At 49.0% G+C, this 24911-nt stretch overlaps 1 protein-coding gene across 4 annotated transcripts in view; it reads right to left on the bottom strand.

The window, feature by feature from the left end:
- Window positions 1–4221: 4221 nt before the first annotated feature.
- The window catches only part of RUSC1 (RUN and SH3 domain containing 1), a 35966-nt gene continuing 15276 nt past the window's right edge, over window positions 4222–24911 (bottom strand). For 2 of the 4 annotated variants that reach the window (XM_082202059.1, XM_082202060.1), the window contains exons 3-11: window positions 23237–23761; window positions 20297–20395; window positions 16605–16681; window positions 14081–14255; window positions 12414–12519; window positions 10001–10047; window positions 7453–8326; window positions 6397–6528; window positions 4222–5228 (exon numbers count right to left, since the gene is read on the bottom strand). In XM_082202059.1, the coding sequence (XP_082058185.1) occupies window positions 5060–5228; window positions 6397–6528; window positions 7453–8326; window positions 10001–10047; window positions 12414–12519; window positions 14081–14255; window positions 16605–16681; window positions 20297–20395; window positions 23237–23761 (2204 nt within the window). In that variant the 3' untranslated portion in view covers window positions 4222–5059. The remainder of the gene's footprint in view (window positions 5229–6396; window positions 6529–7452; window positions 8327–10000; window positions 10048–12413; window positions 12520–14080; window positions 14256–16604; window positions 16682–20296; window positions 20396–23236; window positions 23762–24911) is intronic. The other 2 variants (XM_082202061.1, XM_082202062.1) reach the window with 2 other exon arrangements.

Genomic DNA, 24911 nt, shown 5'->3' with positions numbered 1-24911 from the left:
TGGGCGGTCAAGGAGAACAACGGTGGTTTTAATTTCTCTCTCTATCCCCCCCCCTTTTATTTTGCTGCAGAAGATTTTTTATAAAGCCAAGTCCACCCTGTTTTACTTATTTTTCGTTTTAGTGTTTTCGGTTGGGTTTTATATATAAATATATATATATATATATATATATAAGAAAAAAGAAAAAAATTAAATAAGCTGTGGTTCTTGTGTGTCCAGTGCATTGTGAAAACTTTCAAAGACAAAAAACAAAGGAAAACTGTCAAAACAACAAAAGCAAACAGACAAAAACCAACCTTTCACTACACGAACCGTCAAGCAGTATTTTCTGAGCGCGTATTTGTTGTGAAACTGTAGACTATTATCCACTGATTAACACTACTCTTTGTGTTTCTTTTTTTTTTTAAGAAAAAGAAGAAAAAAATATATAAAACCTGTACAGCTTAAAAGCGTCCCGTCTCTTAAAGAGACAGTGTATTTTACTCTTCCCGCCTCTCTCTCTGCCCTTAATCCAAGGAGGGGGGTGGATTAAAAAGACACAAGTGTTAACTCTCGTCGGCTGCAGCGAAGGAACCGTTTCCTTGCTTTTGACGCAGTAGGGTGTTCAGCCGCCCTAGTTGCTGTCGTCCGGTGCCAGGCCCAAGGGAGGGGCGTCACTCCGTGATGACGTACCACATGTCCCCCTCCCTCCGGACACCAGCAACTTACGGGCAGATGCACGGGCAAAGGGAGCTGGCAGTTAGGCATACACTGGCCCTTTAAACGTGGCTTTGCTCTCAGTCTCTCTTTGGCGTTCATATGCATATTATGGTCCTGTTTTAGATGTCCTTACGAAAGAATCCCGTTTTTAAATGTGCCAAGTTGTATATATCTTAAATCTTCCTCTCTCTTCCTCCCCCTTCCTTTGCTGTGTGGTTGTAAAGCAATATGGTAGCTCTCTCTCACAATCTCTCTCCGTGTTCCTTCCCGACGGACCAACCTTTGTCCTGATTGTACATTCTCGTCGACTATATAATCCTTATTTTACTCTTCGTTTGGAACAATAACAACAACAAAAGGGTCCATTCCATTCAAATTTTAACCTGGCGATTTAAAAAAAAAAAAAGTTTGGGGTGGGGGCGGGGGGCAAGAGAGGGGTGGGAAAGAAGAGGAGGAGGGGGGAAAGCATATTTTATTAAAAAAAAGAGAAGACAAATAAGAAAATAGTTTGGAATATTTTCTTACTGTAGAGAAGCATTGTACAGGAGAACCCTGAGTATTAAATACTCATGTGTGTCGTAGGGGGGAAAAAAGTTTTTAAAAAATCGCATGTCTGAAAAATCTTTTGAGTCGCTCCATTTAGTTCAAAACGGGGGGGAAATCATCATCTCAAAATGGTGTTAAACACTAAAAAAAGAAAGGAAAAATAACATGAGAAGTCCTTTTAAAGAAGAATAATGAAAAGCTTGCCCTGATGCGAGACACTAGCTCTGCCATTTTATCTTTCTTTCGTTGAAAGACTAAAAACAATGTTTTTTAGACAATCAAATTCTAGGTAAGTGCGAAGAATTTGTTGGTTTTGGGTTTTTTTTAAGTTTTTGGTTTTGTTTTCTTACTGGTGTAGAAAATTACTGACTTTTTAAAAAAAAATCTGGGTGGGTGGGTGGCTTATTTTGTATTAACTGAGGAGACTGGCAGCGTTTCACCTGATCGCTGATGGAAGCCCAGGAAAATGGGGAGGGAAAAGCACTACGTTTGTTGCAAATATAGATACGAACTCTTTTTAGTCTGCATGGGGATAGGCCGTGTGGTTGCTGAGGAGAAATGCTGCTAAGATATTTCCTTTTTACAAGAGCATATCTAAATAGACCATTGTTTTGATGTTAATCTTTGTAAATTATGTATTACCAATTTTAACATTGGATGTAATTGCATAAAAGGCCTGCATCTCAAATACTGAGAGATTCTAGTATTAAATGGAAAAAAATGTTTCCTATTCAATGGCTTGGGTGTTTTTCTTTTTCACTTGTTCTGCACTTTTGTACACAAACATGTATCTTCCTATATACATAAAAATGTAAGGTTGTTGTCACGTTGCAGTTCACACGGCTGCCAGTAGGTGGTACATGACTCATCATGTTACATCCCTGGCCTTGTGTGGAGAAATGCCTTCTTTTTTATTTGCTAAGTGGTTTCATTAAATACACATATCTAATTGGCACAGAGAGTCGCATCTCCGAAGCTCAGATTTTACCTAAGCCTTTGTCATATCTTCGCTCCCTGGATTTTATTTTATCTTTCTTGATGTATTAAGAAATCAAACAAGCCTCTTTAATATTTTCTCATTAGGGAAACAGGTGGCACCTTTTATGGATTTTTATTTTCCCAAAAGGAGAATCATAAAAGTATGTACAACAGAACTCCACATTTTTTGAAGGTTTTGTTTCAACATATGACCACAAGGGGAAGGTTCTGGTCTTTTGACAGACACACATCAATACTGTAAAAAGTGCATCCAGTCTGTTCATTGAGCTTTCCATCTGGATTTGTTTGCAAGACGACGTTGACTATTCAATGCACATTCATTCTGGTTTGCCCCAAAGGTTGGATGCTGCAACATCAAAACAAGCGTGTCATCCCATGCTCTCCAGTGTGTTCCTGCCTAAACTTTCTTTCCTGCAACAATTCCAAACTTTTGGGGCAGCTGGTTTGTTGTGCAAGACCCTCCCTGCATACTAGAATTGCACAACTTGGATTGGCCAGTGTGTGATTGAATCCTGCCCATAACTAGTGACCATTCCCCTTAGTGTTCCTAGCTCAGCTTTGGAAGTGGCTGTGAATACAAGATGTTTGCCTTAGATCTGCTAGAGCAGGGGGAATTGGGTTGATATTTATTAAAAGGGATGCCCAACAGCTCCAATTATATACCTGGCAAGATGCAGGTCACAGAAAGGAAATCTCGTAGCGTAGAAAGTACAGCCAGATGTGGCTGGGAGACTAGCAGGCCTTGATTCACCGTTGGCTTATTGGGAGGGGAGAGGGAAAGTGGGATGGGCTGCAGCTCAGTAGTAGAGCATCTGATCTGAATGTAGACGGTCCTAGATTCAGCTTCCTCCATCTCTAGGTAGGGCCTGGAATGTCCCCTGTCTGAGACTATGGGGATGCTCAATGGGAGAGCATCTGTTTTGCAAATAGAAGGTCTCGACATCCAAGTAAGGCTAGGAAAGAGACACGCACACCCCTCTGGATCCCCGGAGAGCTTTTGCCAGTCAGCATAGGCAATACAGAGCTACCTGGACCAAGCAGTGTTTCCCAAACATGGGTCTCCAGTTGTTTTTGGACTACAGCTCCCATCATCTCTAGCTAGCAAGGATGATGGGAATTGTAATCCCAAAGCAGCTGGAAACCCTATTTTGGGAACACTGGACTAAGAGTCTGAAGTCTGCACAGTATAAGCCAGCTCCTTCCTAGGTCCGGAGTCTATTTCTATCCTGTCTAGGCGCAAAATGATCCATGCTGGATCCAACCAAAGGCCAGAATCTAGCCCCATATAGAAATGGAAAACCAGAGCATGAGAGCATCGTTTCTCGCCTGCTCTTGCTCCCCAGCAACTGGTGTTCAGAGAAATGATGCTCTCAAACTCTGGTTTTCCATTTCTATAAGGAACTAGAGTGGCCTTTGGTTGGATCCAGCAGAGATCATTTTGCAGGCAGGCAAATGGGAGCTGATTGAGGGCAGATCGAGGCTGCTGGGACAGTGACCCATTAACTCTTAAAGGGCCGGCCTCCTTTGAGTAGCAGCTGGGGAACTCAGAACTACAGTGCAGAAAGGTTGGGCAAAGCCAGTGTGGATTTCTGCCCACACCATATTGCAACCTGCTTTGAAACTGGTTTCAAAAGCCACTTGCCACACAGCACTGTGGGGAAGGGGTCAGGCAAGCCGATCAGTGTTGCCCGACCCCCTGATAACAGTTAGACGCACTATTCCTTGCCTCCCACCCAGCAAATTAAAACTGCAACCCTCACCCACACTGACCGCCCATGCATCCTTTGGCCTTGCTGAATGCCAGATGTCTTGATGCAGGCTTGGGAGCATTGGCAAGGGGGTGGTGGTGGAATGGAGTATCCTGGGAGGGGGCTGCAACATTTCATTGGGGCCCCTGCTTGCCAACCAATCTTTCTCAAGCTGCACCCTTTGGAGACGTGCAGCCTGCAGCAATTCAATCTCACACGGTGACACCTCTTTGCTTGTCTTTTCTCACAACCTTTATTTCCCTCCCTTCTGCACAATCTTTTAAGAGAGTGTGGATGGTGTCCGTCTTCAGACAGGGGCCGTTTCTGTCGTGGTTTTGGGGCTGGGTGGATGTTCAAGAGGGGGCCCTGTAGGGACAGCCAGACGGGTCCCGATCCACTTGGCTGGTGACCTATACCGCAGGGGGTTGGACTAGATGCCCCTCAGGGGTCCCTTCCAAGTCTCCAGTTCTACGATCGACATCACTTCAGGGTGGGGAGGGGAGAGAGACGTGAGGATCGCCCGCAAGACGAAAGCAGCAGGAAAGGTGAAATATATAATATTATATATATCTATATATATAGGTATGTATATCTACACAGATATATGCAATATACAGATGAGAACCATAGTTTGGCCGACAGTGTGTGTGTGTTACACGATTGTGGAAAGCAGCAAGCACAAGCGGTTAAACGTGTGATTCGGGGGGGGGGGAGAGCAGAAGGGCAGTTGGCCAAGTCAGGCGAGAGGCAGGAGAAGAGTTCGAAAGAAGGAAACGGTGAGGCGGTGGGAGCCCTGCCAACCCCCTGTGGCAGAATTTGCACCCACAGCCGGGGCGGAGGGGAGAGGAACAGAGACATCGGTTTGGGGTTCATGAGGCTAACCAGGGTGCAATCTGGGCGGGGGGAAGTAGGCACCCTTAGGTTCTTAGTGTCCATGTCATTTTGTTGAAATTCCTTCAGTGGTGCGTTTATAAAGTGTGTTTTTGTGTAGGCAGGAGTGGGGTGATCCTCTGGTGTGCCCCACTTCCCCTCACAACAGCCGCAGCCTTGCCGTCTCCCTGCGCAGTTCACAGGATGAGAGAGGTATAGCCGACGGGGACCAGGCCTCGGCGGTCTCCGTGGCAACACTGGATCCAGTCTTCGTCCACCGTGTCCAGGACCCGCAAGACGTCGCCTTTGCGGAAGCTGAGGTGGTCGTCCCGGTTGCCGGCGTGGTCGCAGAGAGCGCGAACGGCCCTGGATGGAGTCAGAGGGACGACACAGACTGAGTGGGGGGCGACACGCGACGAAAACACAGACGGGTCTCCTTTCAAAGTGCACATCCCTTAGGCAGCGGTTCTCAACCGGATGTTGTTGGACTACAACTCCCATCATCCCTGAGCTCTGGCCTTGCTAACTAGGGGTGATGGGAGTTGCAGATGTTCAACAACATCTGGGGACCCACAGGTTGAGAAAGGCTGCTAGGGGAAGGGGCAGGAAACACCACCATTGCATGCATAAGGTTCAGTCCCCAATGGCACCTCCAGAGTGTAGCTAATAATAATAATAATAATAATAATAATAATAATAATAATAATAATAATTAATAATAAATTTATTTATACCCCGCCCATCTGGCTGGGTTTCCCCAGCCACTCTGGGCAGCTTCCAACAAAACACTAAAATACAGTAACCTATTAAACATTAAAAACTTCCCTAAACAGGGCTGCCTTCAGATGTCTTCTAAAAGTTTGGTAATTATTTTTCTCTTTGACATCTAGTGGGAGGGCGTTCCACAGGGTGGGTGCCACTATCGAGAAGGCCCTCTGCCTGGTTCCCTGTAACTTGGCTTCTCGAAGCGAGGGAACCGCCAGAAGGCCCTCGGAGCTGGACCTCAGTGTCCGGGCAGAACGATGGGGGTGGAGATGCTCCTTCAGTTATACTGGATGAGGCCATGGTCTGACTAGATATGCATCAAGCTTCCTGTAAGTACCGTTGCTTTAAGTACCCAATATGGCCACTCAGAAGAATAGGCAGATTCAGGGAATCTATAGTTGGAAGGGACCCCGAGGGTCATCCAGTCCAACCCCCTGCAATGCAGGAAACATTTGCCCAACGTGGGGCTCGAACCCACGACCTTGAGATCAAGAGTCTCATGCTCTACCACGCCAAAGTCTTTGCAGAAGTACTAAGAACTGTTTAGGAAAGGAAAGGAAAATCCTAAGGGGGACACATCTCCCTCTTCCGAGCCTAAGGAGTACTGAGCATGCTCAGTGGGCACAGAATACGGACTGAGGGGGGGTGGGACTGATGGAAAACCCAGAGCGGGAGGGGTAATAGAGTGGCGGGCCTGAAACCCCCAGCAGAAGCACTTCACGCTGCAACACTTTGTTGCAGCCCTGGGCACGGAGAGAGGATGGCTCACCTGTACGGCTGTTGTGGGCTTGGTGGGACGTCTTCCCACGATTCCTCTGGCCAGCTCTTCTCGGCCGGTGCCCCCTTCATCACCAGAGCCAGGATATTCATGGTGGGCGGCAACCAGCTTGACGGGCGCCTGCTTGGATAGGAAAGAGAATATACCTGACCCACAAGAAAAACCCACTTTTTTGCCATTGGGGGTACAATTTTAATTAGAGACATTTAGGAAATACTGCCTGAAAGTTGGGCACTTGGTTGGAGTATTAGGCAGGGGACAGTCCTAACTTTTGAGTCTGGAAGGCCTGGGTTCGAATCCCAGTTTTTCAGGCAGAGCTGTGTCTTTGTCCCTTCCTGCAAACCAGGAGTTCGCTTGGAAAAAAATTAGGGAGAACCACGCTGCCCTCAGGACACAAGTCTGTCTTACTTGGCTAATTCTGACTGCTGGCAAGGACCAAGTTCGCAAGCGGGAGATGGCGGGAATAACTTGCCTTATATATTTCCTAGGGAGCTGCTACTTCTGACCAGATCGCTTTAAACTCAGGGGCAGAGAAGCTTTTTCCAGCTTGAGGGCCACGTTCCCTTCTGAGGGCAACCTTCCAGGGGCCGCATGAAAGTAGTGGGTGGGGCCAGAGGCCAAAGTGGGTGGAGAAACTGATGTAAATATTTCCTTTGTACGGGAGATTAGTTCTCAAGGGATCCCAATTTCAGACAAGCGAAAATGCTCTAGGAGGGTGGGAAGCAGGGCTGGTGAGGGGTGTGCCCTGGAAGAAGGGGTGTGGGCTGAGGGATAGTTCCAAGGGCCACATAGGGAGGCTCAGAGGGCCGCATTTGACCTGCTGGCTTCGGGCATAGCAGTCAAATTTCAGATTTGAAAATAAGGGATAAGCAGCCTCGAAAATAAGGGATCAGCCGCCTCACCTGTCCTGGGGAAAGTCTACGGGATATCTAACAATCCGGGATAGCAGCGAGTAGCGGCTCTGGAATAAGGGAATTTCCCGCAAAAAAAGGGAAGGTTGACAGCTATGGGCTTCAGGTCCCGTCCCCCCCCCGGCCATCCAGTTACCTGGATTTCGACAGGTGAGAATCGGCCTCGTTGGCGCATCCTGGAGCAGCTGCTCCGAAGAGCCACCCCAGCCAGTTCCCCTTTGCAGTTCCAGCGCCGTCAAGCTTTTCGGCTGCCTCCTGGGCATCAGGCAAGCAGGTCGCCTCTGGCTTCCCTGCAGCTTCCCCTACGGGTGAGCTGCCTTCTTTGCAGACAGCGGGTGCCTGCCTTGGGCTCCCCACTGAGCTGCTTCCTCTGGGGCTGGGCGCTTGGGGCAGCACGTCGGGGCTCACGCTGGCTTCTCCAGCCCCGCTGCGGGCCGCCTCCACAGCTTCTCCCAGAGCCACCCTCAGCTTGGTCCAGTGGGTGTGAGGGAAGCCCTCCTGCTTCGGGGGCTCGCCGTAGACCCCCGAAGCCCGGCTCAGCTGCTCCCACCAGCTTTGTTGCTTCTCTTTGCTCTCCTGGCAGCTCCCTTCAGCGCCCGCCTCCGCCTCGGGGGCTCCCTCGCCGCCTTGGAAGGTGTGGCTCAGCCGGTCACCCCATCGCAGGAGTCTCTGGTGCAAAGGTGGCCCGGCCTGGGGCTCATGGAGCGGGCTGGATTGGGCCACGGGCCCTTCCGCCAGGCCGGCGAGAGGAGGCGGGCGTTTGGGCAAAGCGACTCGGCTCCCTCCACGAGCCTTTTGGGTACCGGCCAGCAGCTCAGTCGGTGGGGTGGGACGCCGGGGTGGCGGCCGGACGTCGAGGGGCAGGTGCTGGTGCTCGAAGAGGAGGTCCAGCTGGAAGGTCAGCATGGAGAGCGGTTGGAGCAGCAGGAGGAGTTCGTCGGCCCAGCGGCGGCAGAAGCCTTGGCTGAGTACCAGGAAGGCGGTAGGCAAGTACAGCGCCGAGATCAGCTCTGTGGGGTCGGGAGACGGCATAAACAGGTCAGAAACGCAGCCCTCTAAGTCTGTCTCAACTTTGCTGTTGGATTACAAAGCCACTTCTGACCTCAGGAGGAGGTGGTGTTGCAGGCTCACGCCCCCAACACCCGTGCAACTCCCTCTTTGGCCGCTCAGCTGTTTAGGTTTCCCGCCCTCCCGCCCTTCAAGGTTTCCTTTCTGACCTTGCTATGGACCTCAGTTGGTCGCCGTTAAGAGGCCTGGTAGGAATTTTTTCCACTTGGCAAATTGGCACTGGCCGTTTGGTTTTTTGCCTAGGTAAAGGTAAAGAGACCCCTGACCATCAGGTCCAGTCGTGGCAGACTCTGGGGTTGCGGTGCTCATCTCGCTTTATTGGCTGAGGGAGCCAGCGTACAGCTTCCGGGTCATGTGGCCAGCATGCCGAAGCTGCTTCTGGCGAACCAGAAGCACACGGAAACGCCGTTTACCTTCCCGCCGGAGCAGTACCTATTTATCTACTTGCACTTTGACGTGCTTTCGAACTGCTAGGTTGGCAGGAGCAGGGACTGAGCAACGGGAGCTCACCCCATCACAGGGATTCGAATCACCGACCTTCTCATCGGCAAACCCTAGGCTCTGTGGTTTAACCCACAGCGCCACTCGCGTCCTCGTAGCAAATCGTCACAACTTCCTTGGTTTTGGCAATTAGACATTGGTAGGGGTATTGTTATGTAGATGTGTTGGGGGGAGGAGCGCCATCACCTCCCCCAAATATTGAAGGGTAGTCTGGTAAAGGATTCCGGGGGGCATGGCCTCGTCCGAAGCCTATGGAGGTCAGGGCCTAAAGCGCACACCCCCCCGAGCGGTGACCCCGGGGAGTCCCTAGTTGATGTGCATCAGCAGGGCTCCCCTGCTGGTGTTAACCCTTCCCAGTCTTCAAGCAAACAGGCTGAAGCCGGAGAGTCGGTTAGGACCAATGCCTAAGCCAATACCGCTCTTTACCTGTAACCAATAAAGCTGTGGCCTATTTTAGCCCATTAACCTAAATACTTGTGTCACGTGTCATTATTTCCTACTGGCGGGAGGCGGGAACTCGCCACGCAACTCCCAGCATCCCCGGCTACCAGGACCAGTGGTCAGGGATGATGGGAGTTGTAGTCCAACAGCAGTTGGGGACCCCAGTTTGAGAAGGGCTGGCATGCAGGGAGTTGGACTAGGTGATTCTTGGGGTCCCTTCCAAATGTACAATTCTGTGATTTTCCAGGAGCACTGGGTGGGGGAGAAGGTAGAGGGTGTGACACCAAGGAGCAGAATTAATCTTCCATTTTCACTTTTTAAAAGAACCACCACCACCAAGTTTCTAATTCTTGTGTATTTAAAACCCCCCACAAGTGAACCTAAAAAATTTAAAGATATAAATAAAAACCAGAATTCCCTCTCCCTGCCCCCTGCAGTTCCAAATATAAAAGCTTATATTAAAATACGTGCCTGGGTTAAGATTCCTGCACTGCAGGGGGGGGGGTTGGACTAGATGACCACAGGGGTCCCTTCCAATTCTATGATTCTATGGTAGGCGTGCTTAAACAAAAGAGGGTTTTAGCAGGCACCAAAAAGAGTAATGCACAGGCACTTGCCTAATATCAGTACGTCGTGGAGGTCCTAATAAAAAACGTGGGGTGCCCCAAATTTACCTGAGTTCCGCTGCAGGTTGGCAAACCACTGCTCCAACTGCTTCATGCTACGGAGATAAGATAGATGAGATAAAACTTTATTCGCATTAGCCAATGGCCATAGCAACAGTAAAACATTACAGTATACGCAGAAAAGGAAATGTGATATAATGGCTAAGGGAGCTGGGCATGTTTAGCCTGGAGAAGAGGAGGTTAAGGGGTGATATGATAGCCATGTTTAAATATATAAAAGGATGTCACATAGAGGAGGGAGAAAGGTTGTTTTCTGCTGCTCCAGAGAAGCGGACACGGAGCAATGGATCCAAACTACAAGAAAGAAGATTCCACCTAAACATTAGGAAGAACTTCCTGACAGTAAGAGCTGTTCGACAGTGGAATTTGCTGCCAAGGAGTGTGGTGGAGTCTCCTCCTTTGGACGTCTTTAAGCAGAGGCTTGACAACCATATGTCAGGAGTGCTCTGATGGTGTTTCCTGCTTGGCAGGGGGTTGGACTCGATGGCCCTTGTGGTCTCTTCCAACTCTATGATTCTATGATTCTATGATATAAGAGCACAATTTAAAGTCCTGAATCAGCAGTCAGTTAGTGGCCCTTATTCTGACTGCCCCTGCTATGAACCTAGCAACCTTTGCTGTTATCTGCTCATTTTGATCTGATAGAAGAAAGGACATTGTGGCAGTGGTTGAGCGCCCTGGGATGGTTAGTACGAGTGGGGCGATGATCTGGTTCCTCAGGTCTTTGTAGAGAGTATAGGACAGGAGGACGTGTGCCGCTGTTTCAGTGCTACCATCTCCAGCTTGTTAAAAGGCGTTCCTCAGGCAGGATCTTTTGGAATCGACCCTCAAGTACCGCAGATGGCAAAACATCCAGTCTTGCAAGTGTAAAAGCACGTCTGTATTTTGGGATAATAAGTTTGTGCAGATATGGGGCCAGAGAATCAAAATGGAGAGGTGGAAAATGAACATACCAAGGGCAGAATTTCCTTCTAGTGGCCAGGTTGTTCTGATGCTCGATATCTTTTAGACGTTGACCAATTAGACTGTTTGCTTTAGTAGGGCCCATAGTGAGTAGGTGTTGGGGGGATAGGCCACAAGAGCGAAGTTTTTATAGAGAGTTTTAAGCCAGGCACTTTTATGGGAGTCTTGAAGTACTAGGGATAGTAAACCAGGGGGGATTTGAGTTTAGGCGGAGCCAGAAGTTAAGAGTTCTTTGCCAAGTCCGTACTTCTACTGAAGGGAGACTTGCCTCCAGTCTCAATGATGCGTTTGGGACATCATGCTACGGACGAACAGGCCAAGACAAAGGGTTTTAGCATCAAAGGTAGCAATGCCTGAAAGCTGCCTTGTAGAATCAGACCTTTGGGTCTACCTGGCTCAATAGTGACCGGCGACAGCTCTCCAGGGTTTCGGGTAGGGATCCTTCCCCCCTCAGGGAGGTTGCAAAGGTTGCAGCTGAGACCTTTGGGCATGCAAAGGAAACGCTCCATCACTGCGCTATGGGCCTTGGCCCTAAAAAGAAAGCAAGACCCTAGTCCTCATGGATTTGAGTAAAGGGCTGATTTAAGTTGCCTTGCAGGACGAATCCGCCTGCTGGACAAATTCAGAGGCTGTTAAATATAAATGAAGGATCGACACTGGAATGTTTCGTTGGAATTACCTGGATGAATTAAGCAATGCAGCACAATGTGAGATCATCATTCCCCGAACTTCAGAGCATGGGGAGTCAACCAAAGATTTATAAAAAAGTAAAGGTAAAGGGACTCCTGACCATTAGGTCCAGTCGTGGCCGGCTCTGGGGTTGCGGCGCTCATCTCGCTTTATTGGTTGAGGGAGCCGGTGTACAGCTTCCGGGTCATGTGGCCAGCATGACTAAGCCGCTTCTGGTGAACCAGAGCAGCGCATGGAAACGCCGTTTACCTTCCCGCCGGAGTGGTACCCATTTATCTACTTGCACTTTGACGTGCTTTCGAACTGCTAGGTTGGCAGGAGCAGGGACCGAGCAACGGGAGCTCACCCCGTCGCGGGGATTCGAACCGCTGGCCTTCTGATCGGCAAGTCCTAGGCTCTGTGGTTTAACCCACAGCGCCACCCGTGTTATAATTTGGCATAAAATTTGGACTGTTTGATTGCATTATAATTTGGAATGTTTCCAAAGTGGCTTTTATTGGCTTGTTAAAATGGAAAACATAATAAATATTATTCTAAGAGAAAAAAAAGAAGATTTAAGTTGCCTTGCACCGTGTGATATGCTTGGTCAATATTGTCCACACTGACTGGCAGCAGCTCTCCAGGGTTTCAGGCAGGGGACATTCCCAGCCCGACCTGGAGATGCCATTGGGGACTGAACATGCGGGAACCTCCTGCATGTAAGGCAAATGAGTTACAACAACCCCCCCCCCCAATGTCTTCTACTCACTTCAGGAGGCCCAGGATGAAAGCGTGGAAGCGCTGCTGGCTGCTGCGAAGGGGAGCCAAGCGCGATACCCGCCAGTACAATGCGTTCAGTGACCGAGCGTGGGGACCTGGGCGAGAAGCACATGGAGAAACACCAGCAGATACCTTCACTTAGTGCCACATCCCAGCTCCCCGCCCCTGCCCCAAAAGACCCACATTTAATGAATGAGCAAGCCACGGCTGCCCCAAATACGAGAGCTCACAAAATCCTTATGGACCAGGAGTGTGCCTAGCCAGAAAGAGCCTGCCTCAACCTCCCATTTCTATTATTTCGCTGGTTCTTGAAGACACAGTCTTTGTAGACAAATGTGCACACACTCCGATCTCCTGACATGAACCTCCTGCTTTCACTGTTTTAATTGCAGGGCACTTTGTTCTATTTATTTAAAAGCATTTCTCCGCCGCTTGACGTCTCAAAAAACATCTTAGCGGTGTGCAGCTTGAAACAAATGCACGGCACAGCGTGGAAACAAGAATGCCACCCGAAAAAACCAGGAAAGCAGCTGTATAAAAACACATAAAAATAAATGAATAAGGAAATAAAACGTAAATTTCAGAAGATTCGAATGTGTACAAAGAGTAAGCTTTATGGTCCTTCAGGCTGCTTAGGTGGGGTGGTTGAACTTCAGCGTGCAACATCACTTTTCATCCCATCCCCTGGGCCAGAAGAACCCATTCATTCATTCATACATACATTCTTATAACACATTCATTCATTCCTTTCTATGCTGCTTTTCACTCCCACGAGTCACAAATTGGATCACAAACAAAATATAACAATAGCATAATAAAGGTAAAGGTAAAGGGACTCCTGACCATTAGGTCCAGTCGTGGCCGACTCTGGGGTTGCACTCTCATCTCGCTTTATTGGCCGAGGGAGCCGGCGTACAGCTTCCGGGTCATGTGGCCAGCATGACTAAGCCGCTTCTAGCAAACCAGAGCAGCGCACAGAAACACCGTTTACCTTCCTGCTGGAGTGGTACCTATTTATCTACTTGCACTTTGACGTGCTTTCGAACTGCTAGGTTGGCAGGAGCTGGGACCGAGCTCATGGGAATTCGAACTGACGACCTTCTGATCAGCAAGTCCTAGGCTCTGTGGTTTAACCCACAGCGCCACCCTAGAACATCACAATTACAACATAAATAATCTAGAACAATTAACGAATCATCTGTAAAACGATAGCTCAGTTGGTCAGTGTGGTGCTGATAATGGCAAGGTTGCAGGTTAAATCCCCATAAAGGGCAGCTGCATATTCGTGCATTGCAGGGAGTTGGACTCAATGATCCTCAGGGTCCCTTCCACATCTACAATTCTACATATCAGCAATAAAACAACCACCTTCTACAAATCGCTAAATGAAAGAACTGAAAAGATAAGCTAAAGGGGACAACCGCAGCAAAAGATTCACAAAGCACTACTATAGCACTCACAAGCCACAAAACAATATTAGCAACGTTAGAGAACTCACAACCAACCAATTATGCAAAATAAGCAGATTTATCCTACCGGCTTTAACCAGGAAGCTCTGCAAAATGTGGCCTTTAGGGCTGCAGAATCAAGATTTTTGGAAAGGAAAACGACCACCAAACCAACCCACCTCCGGCCTCTCTGACGCCTCCTTCCTACCTGGCTTGGCTGAGGCTTCCACAACGCTCCACGGGGAACTGGGTCTCTGGCCCGTGATGACATCTTTCTGAAAGGGCTTCAGGCCGTCGCCCACCAGGGCTCGCAGCGCAGGGCACAGAGTGGTCAGGACCACGTAGCCGATGTCTGGACTGAGGCGACTGTCTCCCAGCTGGGTCTGCGCAGGAGGGAAACGGCTGGGTGTCAGCTGCTGGCAGGCTGGGGAGAGAAAACAACCAAGGCCGCCCCCCTCCCCTTGCAAATTGGTAATTAGTGCTTTCTAATTAGCCTCCCTGCACACACCCGACCCTCGTAAGCGCAGAGGGCTGCTCCTTTTGCAGTTCCTTGCCAGGCAGCCATTCATACCCCCCCCCAAACACCCACTTTTTATCTCTCTTTTTTAAATATATACCGTATTTTTCGCTCTATAAGACGCACCAGACCACAAGATGCACCTAATTTTGGAGGAGGAAAACAAGAAGAAAAAAAATTCTGAATCTCAGAAGCCAGAACAGCAAGAGGGATCGCTGCGCAGTGAAAGCAGCAGTTCTGGGATAGCTGCGCAGCCTGCATTCGCCCCATAAGACGCACACACATTTCCCCTTACTTTTTAGGAGGGAAAAAATGAGTTATAGAGCAAAAAATACGGCATTTTTATTAGTTTTTTAACATATCATTCCCAACAATCATTTAACATATTTTCTTATACAATATTTTGGACTTCCATCGGCCACATCTGAAGATTTTTCAATCTTTATCACTTTGTCTACATTTCTTAATTTCTCTATTACTTTTCATCGTCCTTAACTAATAACTCTCTTCATAGTCTTCATTGCAATATTTCGCACAGTCCTCCTTACAAACCTTCTTGCAGTCCTACTGGCGTAATCTGTTTATTACAATTGCTTTTCAAATAGTTCAAATATTTACTCCAGTCCTCTAAGAATCTCTGGTCCCGCAGGTTTCAGATCCTTCCTGTCACCTTATCTAATTCTGCATAGTCCAACGCACTTTTGTATCTCTATGTCAGTGTGGCATAGCGGTGAGAGCGCCAGGGACCAGGAGAAACCAGGTATCATGGTTGGGGTGCAGAGGAATGATGGGAGGAACCAGCTGGGGAACCCCAAGGGGAAGAAGGCTCAGAGCCCAGGGAGTGGTGGTGGGACAATGATGAGTGGCTAGAAGGAGAACAGGGAGGTGTTGGGAACTGAAGAGGCAACAGGGCTTAGTGAGCGGGGAGAGTCTGTGGCAGAGAGCAGCCCAGAATCAGAGGCAGAAGCTGAAGCTGAAGAAGGAGTGGAGGGAGACCAAGGAGCAGAGAGGATCTGGCTGGCGAATAGTCACAGGTCTCTCCCCCTCCTGCTGCGATAAGCTCCTCTCCCCCTCCCCCCTGGTCTCCCAAAACTAGGCAAGACACTAGGAAAATGGGGAAGGAGAAATTAGCATCATGCAGGTACAGTCTCAGATTGCTTGGGGGAAACCTTGGAGGGGAAGGTACTTAGACAGCAAGCAGGAAGACAAGCACCTTCAGTCTCTGCAACTGCTCCATGGGGGCAAGGCCTGCTGGAGATGTTGCTGTCCACATTAGGCCTGACACCCCTATGTAGATTGTGTTTTTGCTAATACAGTGGTACCCTGGGTTACATACGCTTCAGGTTACATACGCTTCAGGTTACAGACTCCACTAACCCAGAAATAGTGCTTCAGGTTAAGAACTTTGCTTCAGGATAAGAACAGAAATCATGCTCCGGCGGCGCGGCAGCAGCAGCAGGAGGCCCCATTAGCTAAAGTGGTACTTCAGGGTAAGAACAGTTTCAGGTTAAGTACGGACCTCCAGAATGAATTAAGTACTTAACCCGAGGTACCACTGTACACATTTAACTCCAACTTGCAAGGCATGATCTACCGCTGGCTCGCTCCTGACACCAGGGTTCAAATCCCCACTCTGCTGCCATCTCACCTTGGAGCAGTCGCTGGCTCTTAGGCTACCTCATAGGGTTGTTGTGGGGGTGAATTGAAGGGGGGGGAAAGAACCACTATGCCACTTTGAACTCATCGGAGGAAAGGGGGGGGGTAATAAATGCAGGGTGTGTCTCTCTTCCCCCGCAGAATCTGAACCTGCAACCAGCTGCAAGGGTAGTGGCAGAGGAGCAAGAGCCCTATCTATGCTGCCTTTAGCTTATTGGAGGAAAGGGGGGGATATAAAATTAGTGGAAGGTGGTTTGTTAGGGCAAATGGGGCAGCGGCCGACCAACGCTCGGTCTGTGTTCAGCCAGCCCCCACCTTCCTGCCCTCTTTTCTTACAGCCAGACCAAGGGGTTGCCCCTGCTCTCAGCTTCCTCCTCTTCCGTCTCAGTGTTGCCCTTACAGAAATCAGCTGGGGGTGGGGAGAAAGATGGGGGGAACCAACAAGGACTGGGGACTGCCCATCATTGGCTCTGTACCGCCTCGGCTCCCTGCCTTCCGCCCCACCACCCACAATGGAGCACCAGCTGCCGGCTGCATAAAATGCAACGTCAAAACAAACCTTCTGAACGAGGTTCCGGGCTGTGCTGAAATGAGCGACGATCTTGTCCACGGAGGCACTGACTGCCACGAGCAAAGCTGGAGGAAAGCCGAGAGAAGAGAGAGGATTACCGGGGGGGGGGGGATTGTTTGCTTGCGCTTCGGGGGCTGCCGTCCAGAAGTTTTGATTTTGAATTGATTTTAGAATGAATTGATTTTAGAATGCATGTCAATTAATTGATTGTGATTTTATATAAACTGTGTTACTTTTATTGTTGTTAGCCGCTCTGAGCCCAGCTTCGGCTGGGGAAGGCGGGATATAAATAAAATTTTATTATTGCTGTTATTATTATTATTAAGTCCTTTCTGGTTATGATTTGGGCTTATGATGGTATCGGAGCAGTTGTGAGCGATCATGCTGCTTGCACCTGCAAACAATATCAGGGCAGACTGCCGGCTTCTTTTCCAGTTACAGTGGTACCTCGGTTTTCAAATGTCTCCGTTGACGAACATTTCAGTTTCCGAACGCCGTAAACCCGGAAGAAAATGCTTCTGTTTTCAAACGCACCTCAGAAGTCGAACCAAAAACACAGCTTCTGTATTGAGTTTTCCGTATTGAGGCTTCTGTACGGAGTTTTCAGTTTTCGAGCCTTTCGGAACTTGAACGGTCTTCCGGAACAGATTGCTTTCAAAAACCGAAGTACCACTACAGTATACAGTACACATGTCATAGCTTCCTGCTGAAATACTAGCACCATCCGGGAGGCTTGCCTGACACCATCATTATATATCTTTAGGTGCCAGGCAAAAATGTTCCTCTATAGCCAAACCTTTTCTAGTGGTTGGGAGTTACTCGTGCGTAATCCTGCCCTGTTTGAGCATCGGATTGCCTGGTTAAACCCTCCGGACTGCGCAGCCCATCTCAGCGTGGCTGCCCTTAGTCACTCGTAGAATCTGTCTGTGGGCGTTTCTTAAAGCGCTGCCAACATAAGAGTTGTTTGACGCCTAAGCGTCTCCGCCTCTCACTGCGCAGGAGTCTCCTGCGCAGGGTGGGCGTGGGCAGCGGGGTGCTTGGGCTCTCCTCACTAACTTCCAACGAAGAGTCCTAGAGCCCCTGCACCTCCCTGTCCCGTTGCTCTCCTGGATCCCTGGTGTCACACTTATTCCCTTCCCCTTCTTCCCAGCCGAGTCTCCCCCTAGCGCTGGGACCTTCTCCTGCAGAATCAGAGACCCTCTCCTTCTCCCGTGCCTCTGATGTCAGTTCCCTGACACCTTTGGCTGATTAAATGGCCAGTTTGCTTTTATTATGTATTTTGTGTTCTCGTTTTGTATTTTTGTGTTGTGAGCTGCCCTGTGGTCTTTGGATGAAGGCTGATATACACATTTAATCAGTGCTTTTTTCTTAAAAAAAAAATGTTTAGGGGGTACTCTCATTTTCCTACTCATATTGAAATACTGGCCCTTAATGAGGCCAAACCTAGATTCACAAAATGTTTAGGGGTATGCGTACCCCTGCGTCCCCCCAGAAAAAAGCACTGCATTTAATTAATCATCATCATCTGAGCTATACATTCAAGGTAAAGGTAAAGGGACCCCTGACCATTAGGTCCAGTCATGGCTGACTCTGGGGTTGCGGCGCTCATCTTGCTTTACTGGCCGAGGGAGCCGGCGTACAGCTTCCGGGTCATGTGGCCAGCATGACTAAGCCGCTTCTGGTGAACCAGAGCAGCGCACGGAAACGCCGTTTACCTTCCCGCCAGAGCGGTACCTATTTATCTACTTGCACTTTGACGTGCTTTCGAACTGCTAGGTTGGCAGGAGCAGGGACCAAGCAACGGGAGCTCACCCCGTCACGGGGATTCGAATCACCGACCTTCTGATCGGCAAACCTATTTATCTACTTGCACTTTGACGTCCTTTTGAACTGCTAGGTTGGCAGGAGCAGGGACCAAGCAACGGGAGCTCACCCCGTTGCGGGGATTCAAACCGCCGACCTTCTGATCGGCAAGTCCTAGGCTCTGTGGTTACAAATCAGGAGTGGGAGTCCTTAAGGAGGTTGGATGGCGCCTTGTACGCCTCCAGCAACTCCTGCAGCCAAGCTGATGCCAAACGTATTGCTCTGCTTTCCTTTGGATCACATCAGCGAGGCTGAAAATGGACCCCAGGTCCTCCATACACACTGCCCAGCCTTGCACCCCAGAAAGGCCACTTTGGTGCCACTAACGGGGCAAAAACAACATGGGAGGCAACAGTTATGATTTCCCAGACTTTGCAGCCACAGCAGGCGCTGCGATTCTCCAGCGGTTTGACGCCACCCCCAGAGGCACACTCCTTTGTCTCTCGAGACAGACAGATGCCAGCAACAAAAACATTCAAAGCGCTATTATACCCCTCTAAGCAGCCGCGGCTGCCCCCAAGGAATCCTGGGAACTGTAGTTTTTTATGGGTGCTGAAAGTTGTGAGGAGGCCCCCTTTCCCCTCATAGAGCGACAATTCCCAGAGTTTCCTAGGGAAAAGGTATTGGTTGTTAAACAACTTGTAGCTCTGTGAGAAGACGGAAAGGAAGGAAGGGGTCTCCTAACCGCTCTCAGCGCCTTTAACAAACAGTATCTCCCAGAATTCTTTGGGGGAAGCCACGACTATTTAAAGTGGTATTGCTGTGCTTTGAATGTATAGTGCGAATGGGGCCTCACTTTCTTTCTCTTTTAAATGAAAGCTGGGGATCTGGAAATTAAGTTTCATACGTTTGCCCCCCTCTCCGCGGGATGCCCATGGGGGTGCCGATGGAAAAGAAGGTGGCAGACCCTCCCTGTCTCTCTCTCTTTTCAAATCTTCCTGGGGTTTCCTGTGGATACAACACGTTTCCATGGAAATCCTCATCTCTTTGGCCTCCCTTCAGGTTTTCGAGAATTAAAGGTGCCAGGAGAGACATTGGTTGCCATGGGAACGAACAAGGCCTGAATAGGAGTTGGGAAGAGTTCCCAGATATTGAAGGTGTTTGGGTGGCTTTTTGCATCTCTCCCCCCTCGCCCAAGTTTCCCTCCTTCCTCTCCTAAGATGTCCCCCACCCCAACCTCTAAAGTTGAACACTTTTGACTAATTTGTTAACACCATGAGGCTAGACATTTCCTAGCACTTCGCAGGTAGTAAGCTCAGTATTGTCAACAATGAAAAATAAGAATTAAAGTGGTGCCCCGCAAGACGAATGCCTCGCAAGACAGAAAACTCGCTAGACGAAAGAGTTTTCCGTTTTGGAGGTGCTTTGCAAAACGAATTTCCTATGGGCTTGCTTCGCAAGACGACAATGTCTTGCGAGTTCCTGCTGGTTTTTCCCCCTCCCCCCCTTTTCTAAGCCGCTAATCTGCTTATCAGCTGATCCGATCAGCAGATAAGCCGCTAAAAGCCGCTAATAGCGCTAATAGCGCTAATCCTTCAATGGGCTTGCTTCGCAAGAGGAAAAAACCGCTAGACGAAGAGAATCACAGGACGGATTCTTATCGTCTTGCGAGGCACCACTGTAATAACCAATCGTGATCAACAATTATTGATGATCAATAGTGATAGATGATAGATAGATAGATAGATAGATAGATAGATAGATAGATGATAGGCAGATAGATAGATAGATAGATAGATAGATAGATAGATAGATAGATACTGTAGATAGTTAGACAGATAGATGATAGAGAGATATAATGTGTTTTAAGATTGTACCTTTCTTTTGTTCTCGAAGTTGGGCATAGACTCGGTCAGCATCGGCCCCCCACAGATGGCTAGTATTTGGGACCCCACCAAAGGACTGGGAATGTCTGACTGGAAGAAGATGGGACAGAAAGAAGGGAAGTCAACATATGGAGGAGGAGAAGCTATCTAGCTTCTCTGTGGATGCCAGGATTTTCATTTATTTATTCCAGTTATTAGCCAAGCCCTCACAAAGCGAAACAAAGAAAAAGAAATCTTTTTTTAAAACACACATCCAGAGAGAGAGAGAGAGAGAATGATGTGTTGAGCAGATTCAGACAGTCGTGGCCTGAATTAGATCACCTAAACCCTAATAATAATAATAATTTATTTGTACCCTGCCCATCTGACTAGGTTTCCCCAGCCATTCTGGGCAGCTCCCAATAGAATATTAAAAACATGACAAGACATCAAACATTAAAAACTCTCTTTTAGGAAAGGGAGAAGTGCAGGTCCTGGATCTCAGCTGAGATGAAGATTCCAGGTTTTGCTGGGATCCAGCTCCCATCAGCCCCAGCCAGGATGGTCAGAGATGATATACACCTGGGACTGTTCAACTGGTGCAACATGAGACTCTCCATCTCAAGGACATGAGTTGAAGCCCCGCACTGGGCAAAAGATTCCTGCATTGCAGGGGATGGGAGTACATATCCCTTGTGGTCCCTTCCAACTCTATGATTCTATGAATATATGGACAAAGGGAACCTTTCAGTGATGGAACAGCCTCAGAGCACTCATCAAACCCAGGTTGGTGCTTGCAGACCAGACCTAGCACTCAGATGTTGGGGAGCAAGAGGGTTGCTTCTACATATGTTTTGAGAGATCGTGCTTTGGCATGACAACAAGGAGGGATCCACCTTACTCAGGCAGATGTGCCACCCCCCCGTCCCTCTTCCTTTCGAACACATCTCCCATCTCCCTGCTCCCCCCAAAAGCAAGATACCTAGATCATTTCGCCACCAGACCCTTGTGGAATGCCACTTAAAACCAGAGCTTAGAAAGGTTTTATGATTATTATTAAATGAACTTGTTCTAGTTGAAGATGTCCACACACACAAAAAGGAACTACATGCCTGTTCAGGTTCATCCTTTTACAAAACAAACTAGTTCAGTTCTCAGTTTGAGTCCATTCAAGTTATCCACATCAAAAAGAGAAAGGGAAAAATCAACATTCAGAATGTGGCAAGCTGCGGTGCTACGATATAAAACACACTGTACTTTCAAAGATGAAGAAAACATCAACACACAAAGCAGAATGTGAATGGTTTCATTTAGTTTCCCCAACAATATATATACACACACACACAATATATACATTTAGTTTCCCCAACAATACATACATATATACACACACACCATATTTTTCGCTCTATAAAACGCACCAGACCACAAGACGCACCTAGTTTTTGGAGGAGGAAAACAATAAAAAAAATATTCTGAATCTCAGAAGCCAGAACAGCAAAAGGGATCGCTGTGCAGTGAAAGCAGCAATCCCTCTTGCTGTTCTGGCTTCTGGGATAGCTGCGCAGCCTGCATTCGCTCTACAAGACGCACACACATTTCCCCTTACTTTTTTGGAGGGAAAAAGTGAATCTTACAGGGCAAAAAATACGGTATATAGTATGTGTATATATGTATGTATATGTACACAGACACGCTGTATATGTGCCAATAAAGCTGTGGGCAGGAGGCATGCAGATATGGTTTCCCATCAGCAGGAGGATGAACTTTAGTGGTCCCTCTATAGCTCTTTGAATTGCACCCTCCTTGGAGGAGCTCTCCCCCTGTATTTTCCCGGCAAAGTATATATCCTGACTTAGGCAACCAGTCTGGACTGGAGATGATCAGAAACACGCGACTATTAGCCTCCTCTCAGGGTGGTTAATTCTTTTTCTAGCACAGGTGGGGGAAACCTCCAGTTGTTGCTGGACTACAACTCCCATCATCCCTGGCCATTGTTTACACTGGCTGGGGCTGATGGGAGCTGGAGTCCAACCAAGTTATTCGTCAAAAGCATTTTTTACCCAGCTCTTCAGCCCAAAAACACCTCCCAGAGCGGGTTGCAGTGATCAATAATAAGAGAGTCTAGAGAGCATTGGTTCCCAATGTGGCTGGTACCACCTCCTGGGGGGCAGTGTGATTACTTGTGGGGTGGGTGCTAAGAGGCAAGAGGGCGATGTAAATGACGATCAGATTTCGAAAAGCTGGTATCACTGGATGAAGTTCATCTATTTAGTTGCTTTAATTAATCTAAAGACAGAGACCAATTTGCTATGTTCTGGACCCCCCCCCCATGCAGGTCACCAGGCCCCCCTCCCGCTCTGTTCCGTCCCCCCATCCTGTTCCACCCCTTTTTGCGATGTTTTCAGGGCACTTTTGGGTTCAGTGCAATGCGCATGTGCGCAATGGCACACATATCGCCTAAAACAGTCGCTGCCTGCAAATAGTTTTCATTGGATTCTGAATGAATGTGCAATTGGTCGTTCCAGTTTTGTATTTCACTGTGTTATTATCCCCCTTAGAGGGCCGTGCAAATCGCAGCTCTGTGTAATGCTTTTTTTTAGAGAGGTGGGGTGGGGGCCACTGGAGCTGAGTTTACAGAACCAAGGGGCCGGTGGCACAAAAAAGCTCGAGAACCACTGGTCTAGAGGACCTCAAGTCCCCCTTCCAGTTGCACACACCTGATGCCAAAGGGCAGGAATAGCCGTACCCACAAGAAGCTGATTGGATGAGGCCAGAACGACAACTCGCACAGAGTTGCAACGGGCAGCCTCTGTCTCTGTGCGGACAGCTGCTTTGGCCTCACAGCCTTCAACCAAATCCCTCAAGGAGGCGCACAGTTTGGGGAACAGGTGACGGAGGCAGGGAAGGTGGGAAGGAGAAGGAGGGAGAATGAGGGGAGAGGCGGCTTACGTTGCTTGGGAGCTCCCGGCTCTCTGGCTTCCATACTGCCCCAGGGCACTCTCCCGAGCCCAGCTCCAGCCTGGCTGTCAAGGGGGGCGCGGCGGGCTCCAAACGGCCGCTCGGGCACCTGGCGGGGTGGGAAAGCTAAGGCGGGGAAGGTGCGGCTGCGGGGGAAGAGGGGTGAGAACAGCACAGCCAGGTCGGGGCTCTCCAGGAAAGGCAGGACGCTCCTGGCAGGGGGGGAGTAGGCCCCGATGGGGGAGAGGCGGATGGGGAGCAGCTCCTCGGGCGAGAGGGTGCCCAAGACCTGCCCCTGCCGCCCGGCCAGGAGGCAGACCTCCTTGCAGGACAAGGTCTTGAGCCTGGGGCAGAAGGCTGGGGCAGGAGGGGCAGGGGAGCTCAGCTCCACACTCTCTAAGCCAGGGCAGAGTGAGGGGTGCCGGGGTGCCGGGCCGTCCACCACAGAGAAATGGACTAGGAGAGGTGGGTAGGGCAAATTCTGAGGCCTGGAGGAGCAGGCAAGGAGGGCGTCAGCTGCAGGCCAGAGCGAGGGCAAGGGGGCCAGTAGGTCGTGGCAGCAGGACCAAGGAGCGAAGCCAGTGCAGAGCGAGGGATGGATGGATTTTTTTGGGGGGGGGGACACACGTGAGGTCGACAAACCAGTGAGAAATGCATGGAAGCCAGACAACGAGCCAGACCAGCGTGATTGATTGATTGATTGATTGACATAGGAAGCAGGATGGGGGTGTGGGAGGGGAAGCCAGAAAGAGGTTTTGGGTTGAGCAAGGAAGGAGAGGAAGAGGAGAGAATATGAAACAAAACAAAACAAAGTTATTTCCAGAAGTCACACAGCAGACAACGAACAAACATAATGGTCATGAGACACGCAACACAAAACAATCCCGACGCCAGAAACACCCAACCTCGTTTGGAGAAGCTGTGTGTCTTCAGCTGGGAAACGCAGGACCTTAATCCAGAGTTGGGGGACTCTTCCCCACTCACTCCATACATGAGATACCATGTTAAGCATTCATGGCGTCCCCCCAAAGGATTCTGGGAGATAAAAGTTCATCAAGGGCGCTGGGAGTTGTCAGGAGGCCCCTGAGCTACGATTCCCAAAGCGGTTTTAATAGCCAAGCCCTTTTCATGGGGGACTCTGGGAACTGTAGCTCTGGGAGGGGGACGGGGGGTCACCCTAATAACTCTCATCACCCTTAACAAGTGACAGCTCCCATAATTATTTGGGGAAAGCCATGGCTCTTTATAGTGCTTTAAATGCATGGTGTGAATATGGCCTGAGAAGCCTTCTGTTTGTTGCTTGACTTCCAGCTCCCATTTTCCCTGACTGACCACTGGCCTTGTTGGCTGGGGCTGAGGAGAGTTGAGAGACGGAAAATGTCTTGAGGGTCACAAGCTTGCCCTGTCTGGTGTAGGAAAAGTTCTTTTGAATTAAGATGGCAGAACTGAATCTTTCAAAACTGCACTGATTTTAACCACAAGTGTCAAAACTGTGCTGATTTGTTTGTTACAATCCCTGGGCGATTCCAGGTATGAGACTGCTAATGCTTTCTAATCTTAATTTATTTAACAAAATGTATAGACTACTTGCTTGTAGTAAAGCCTCTCAGTGGTTTACGAGAAGGTCCCATGTTTTCAACTCCCAGCATCTTCAGGTAGGATTGGG

The sequence above is a fragment of the Podarcis vaucheri genome (genome assembly GCF_965113315.1).
Source record: "Podarcis vaucheri genome assembly, chromosome: 16".
NCBI lineage: Eukaryota > Metazoa > Chordata > Lepidosauria > Squamata > Lacertidae > Podarcis > Podarcis vaucheri.
Note: the sequence above shows the minus strand (reverse complement) of the source record. Positions and strands in the feature narration are given on the sequence as shown.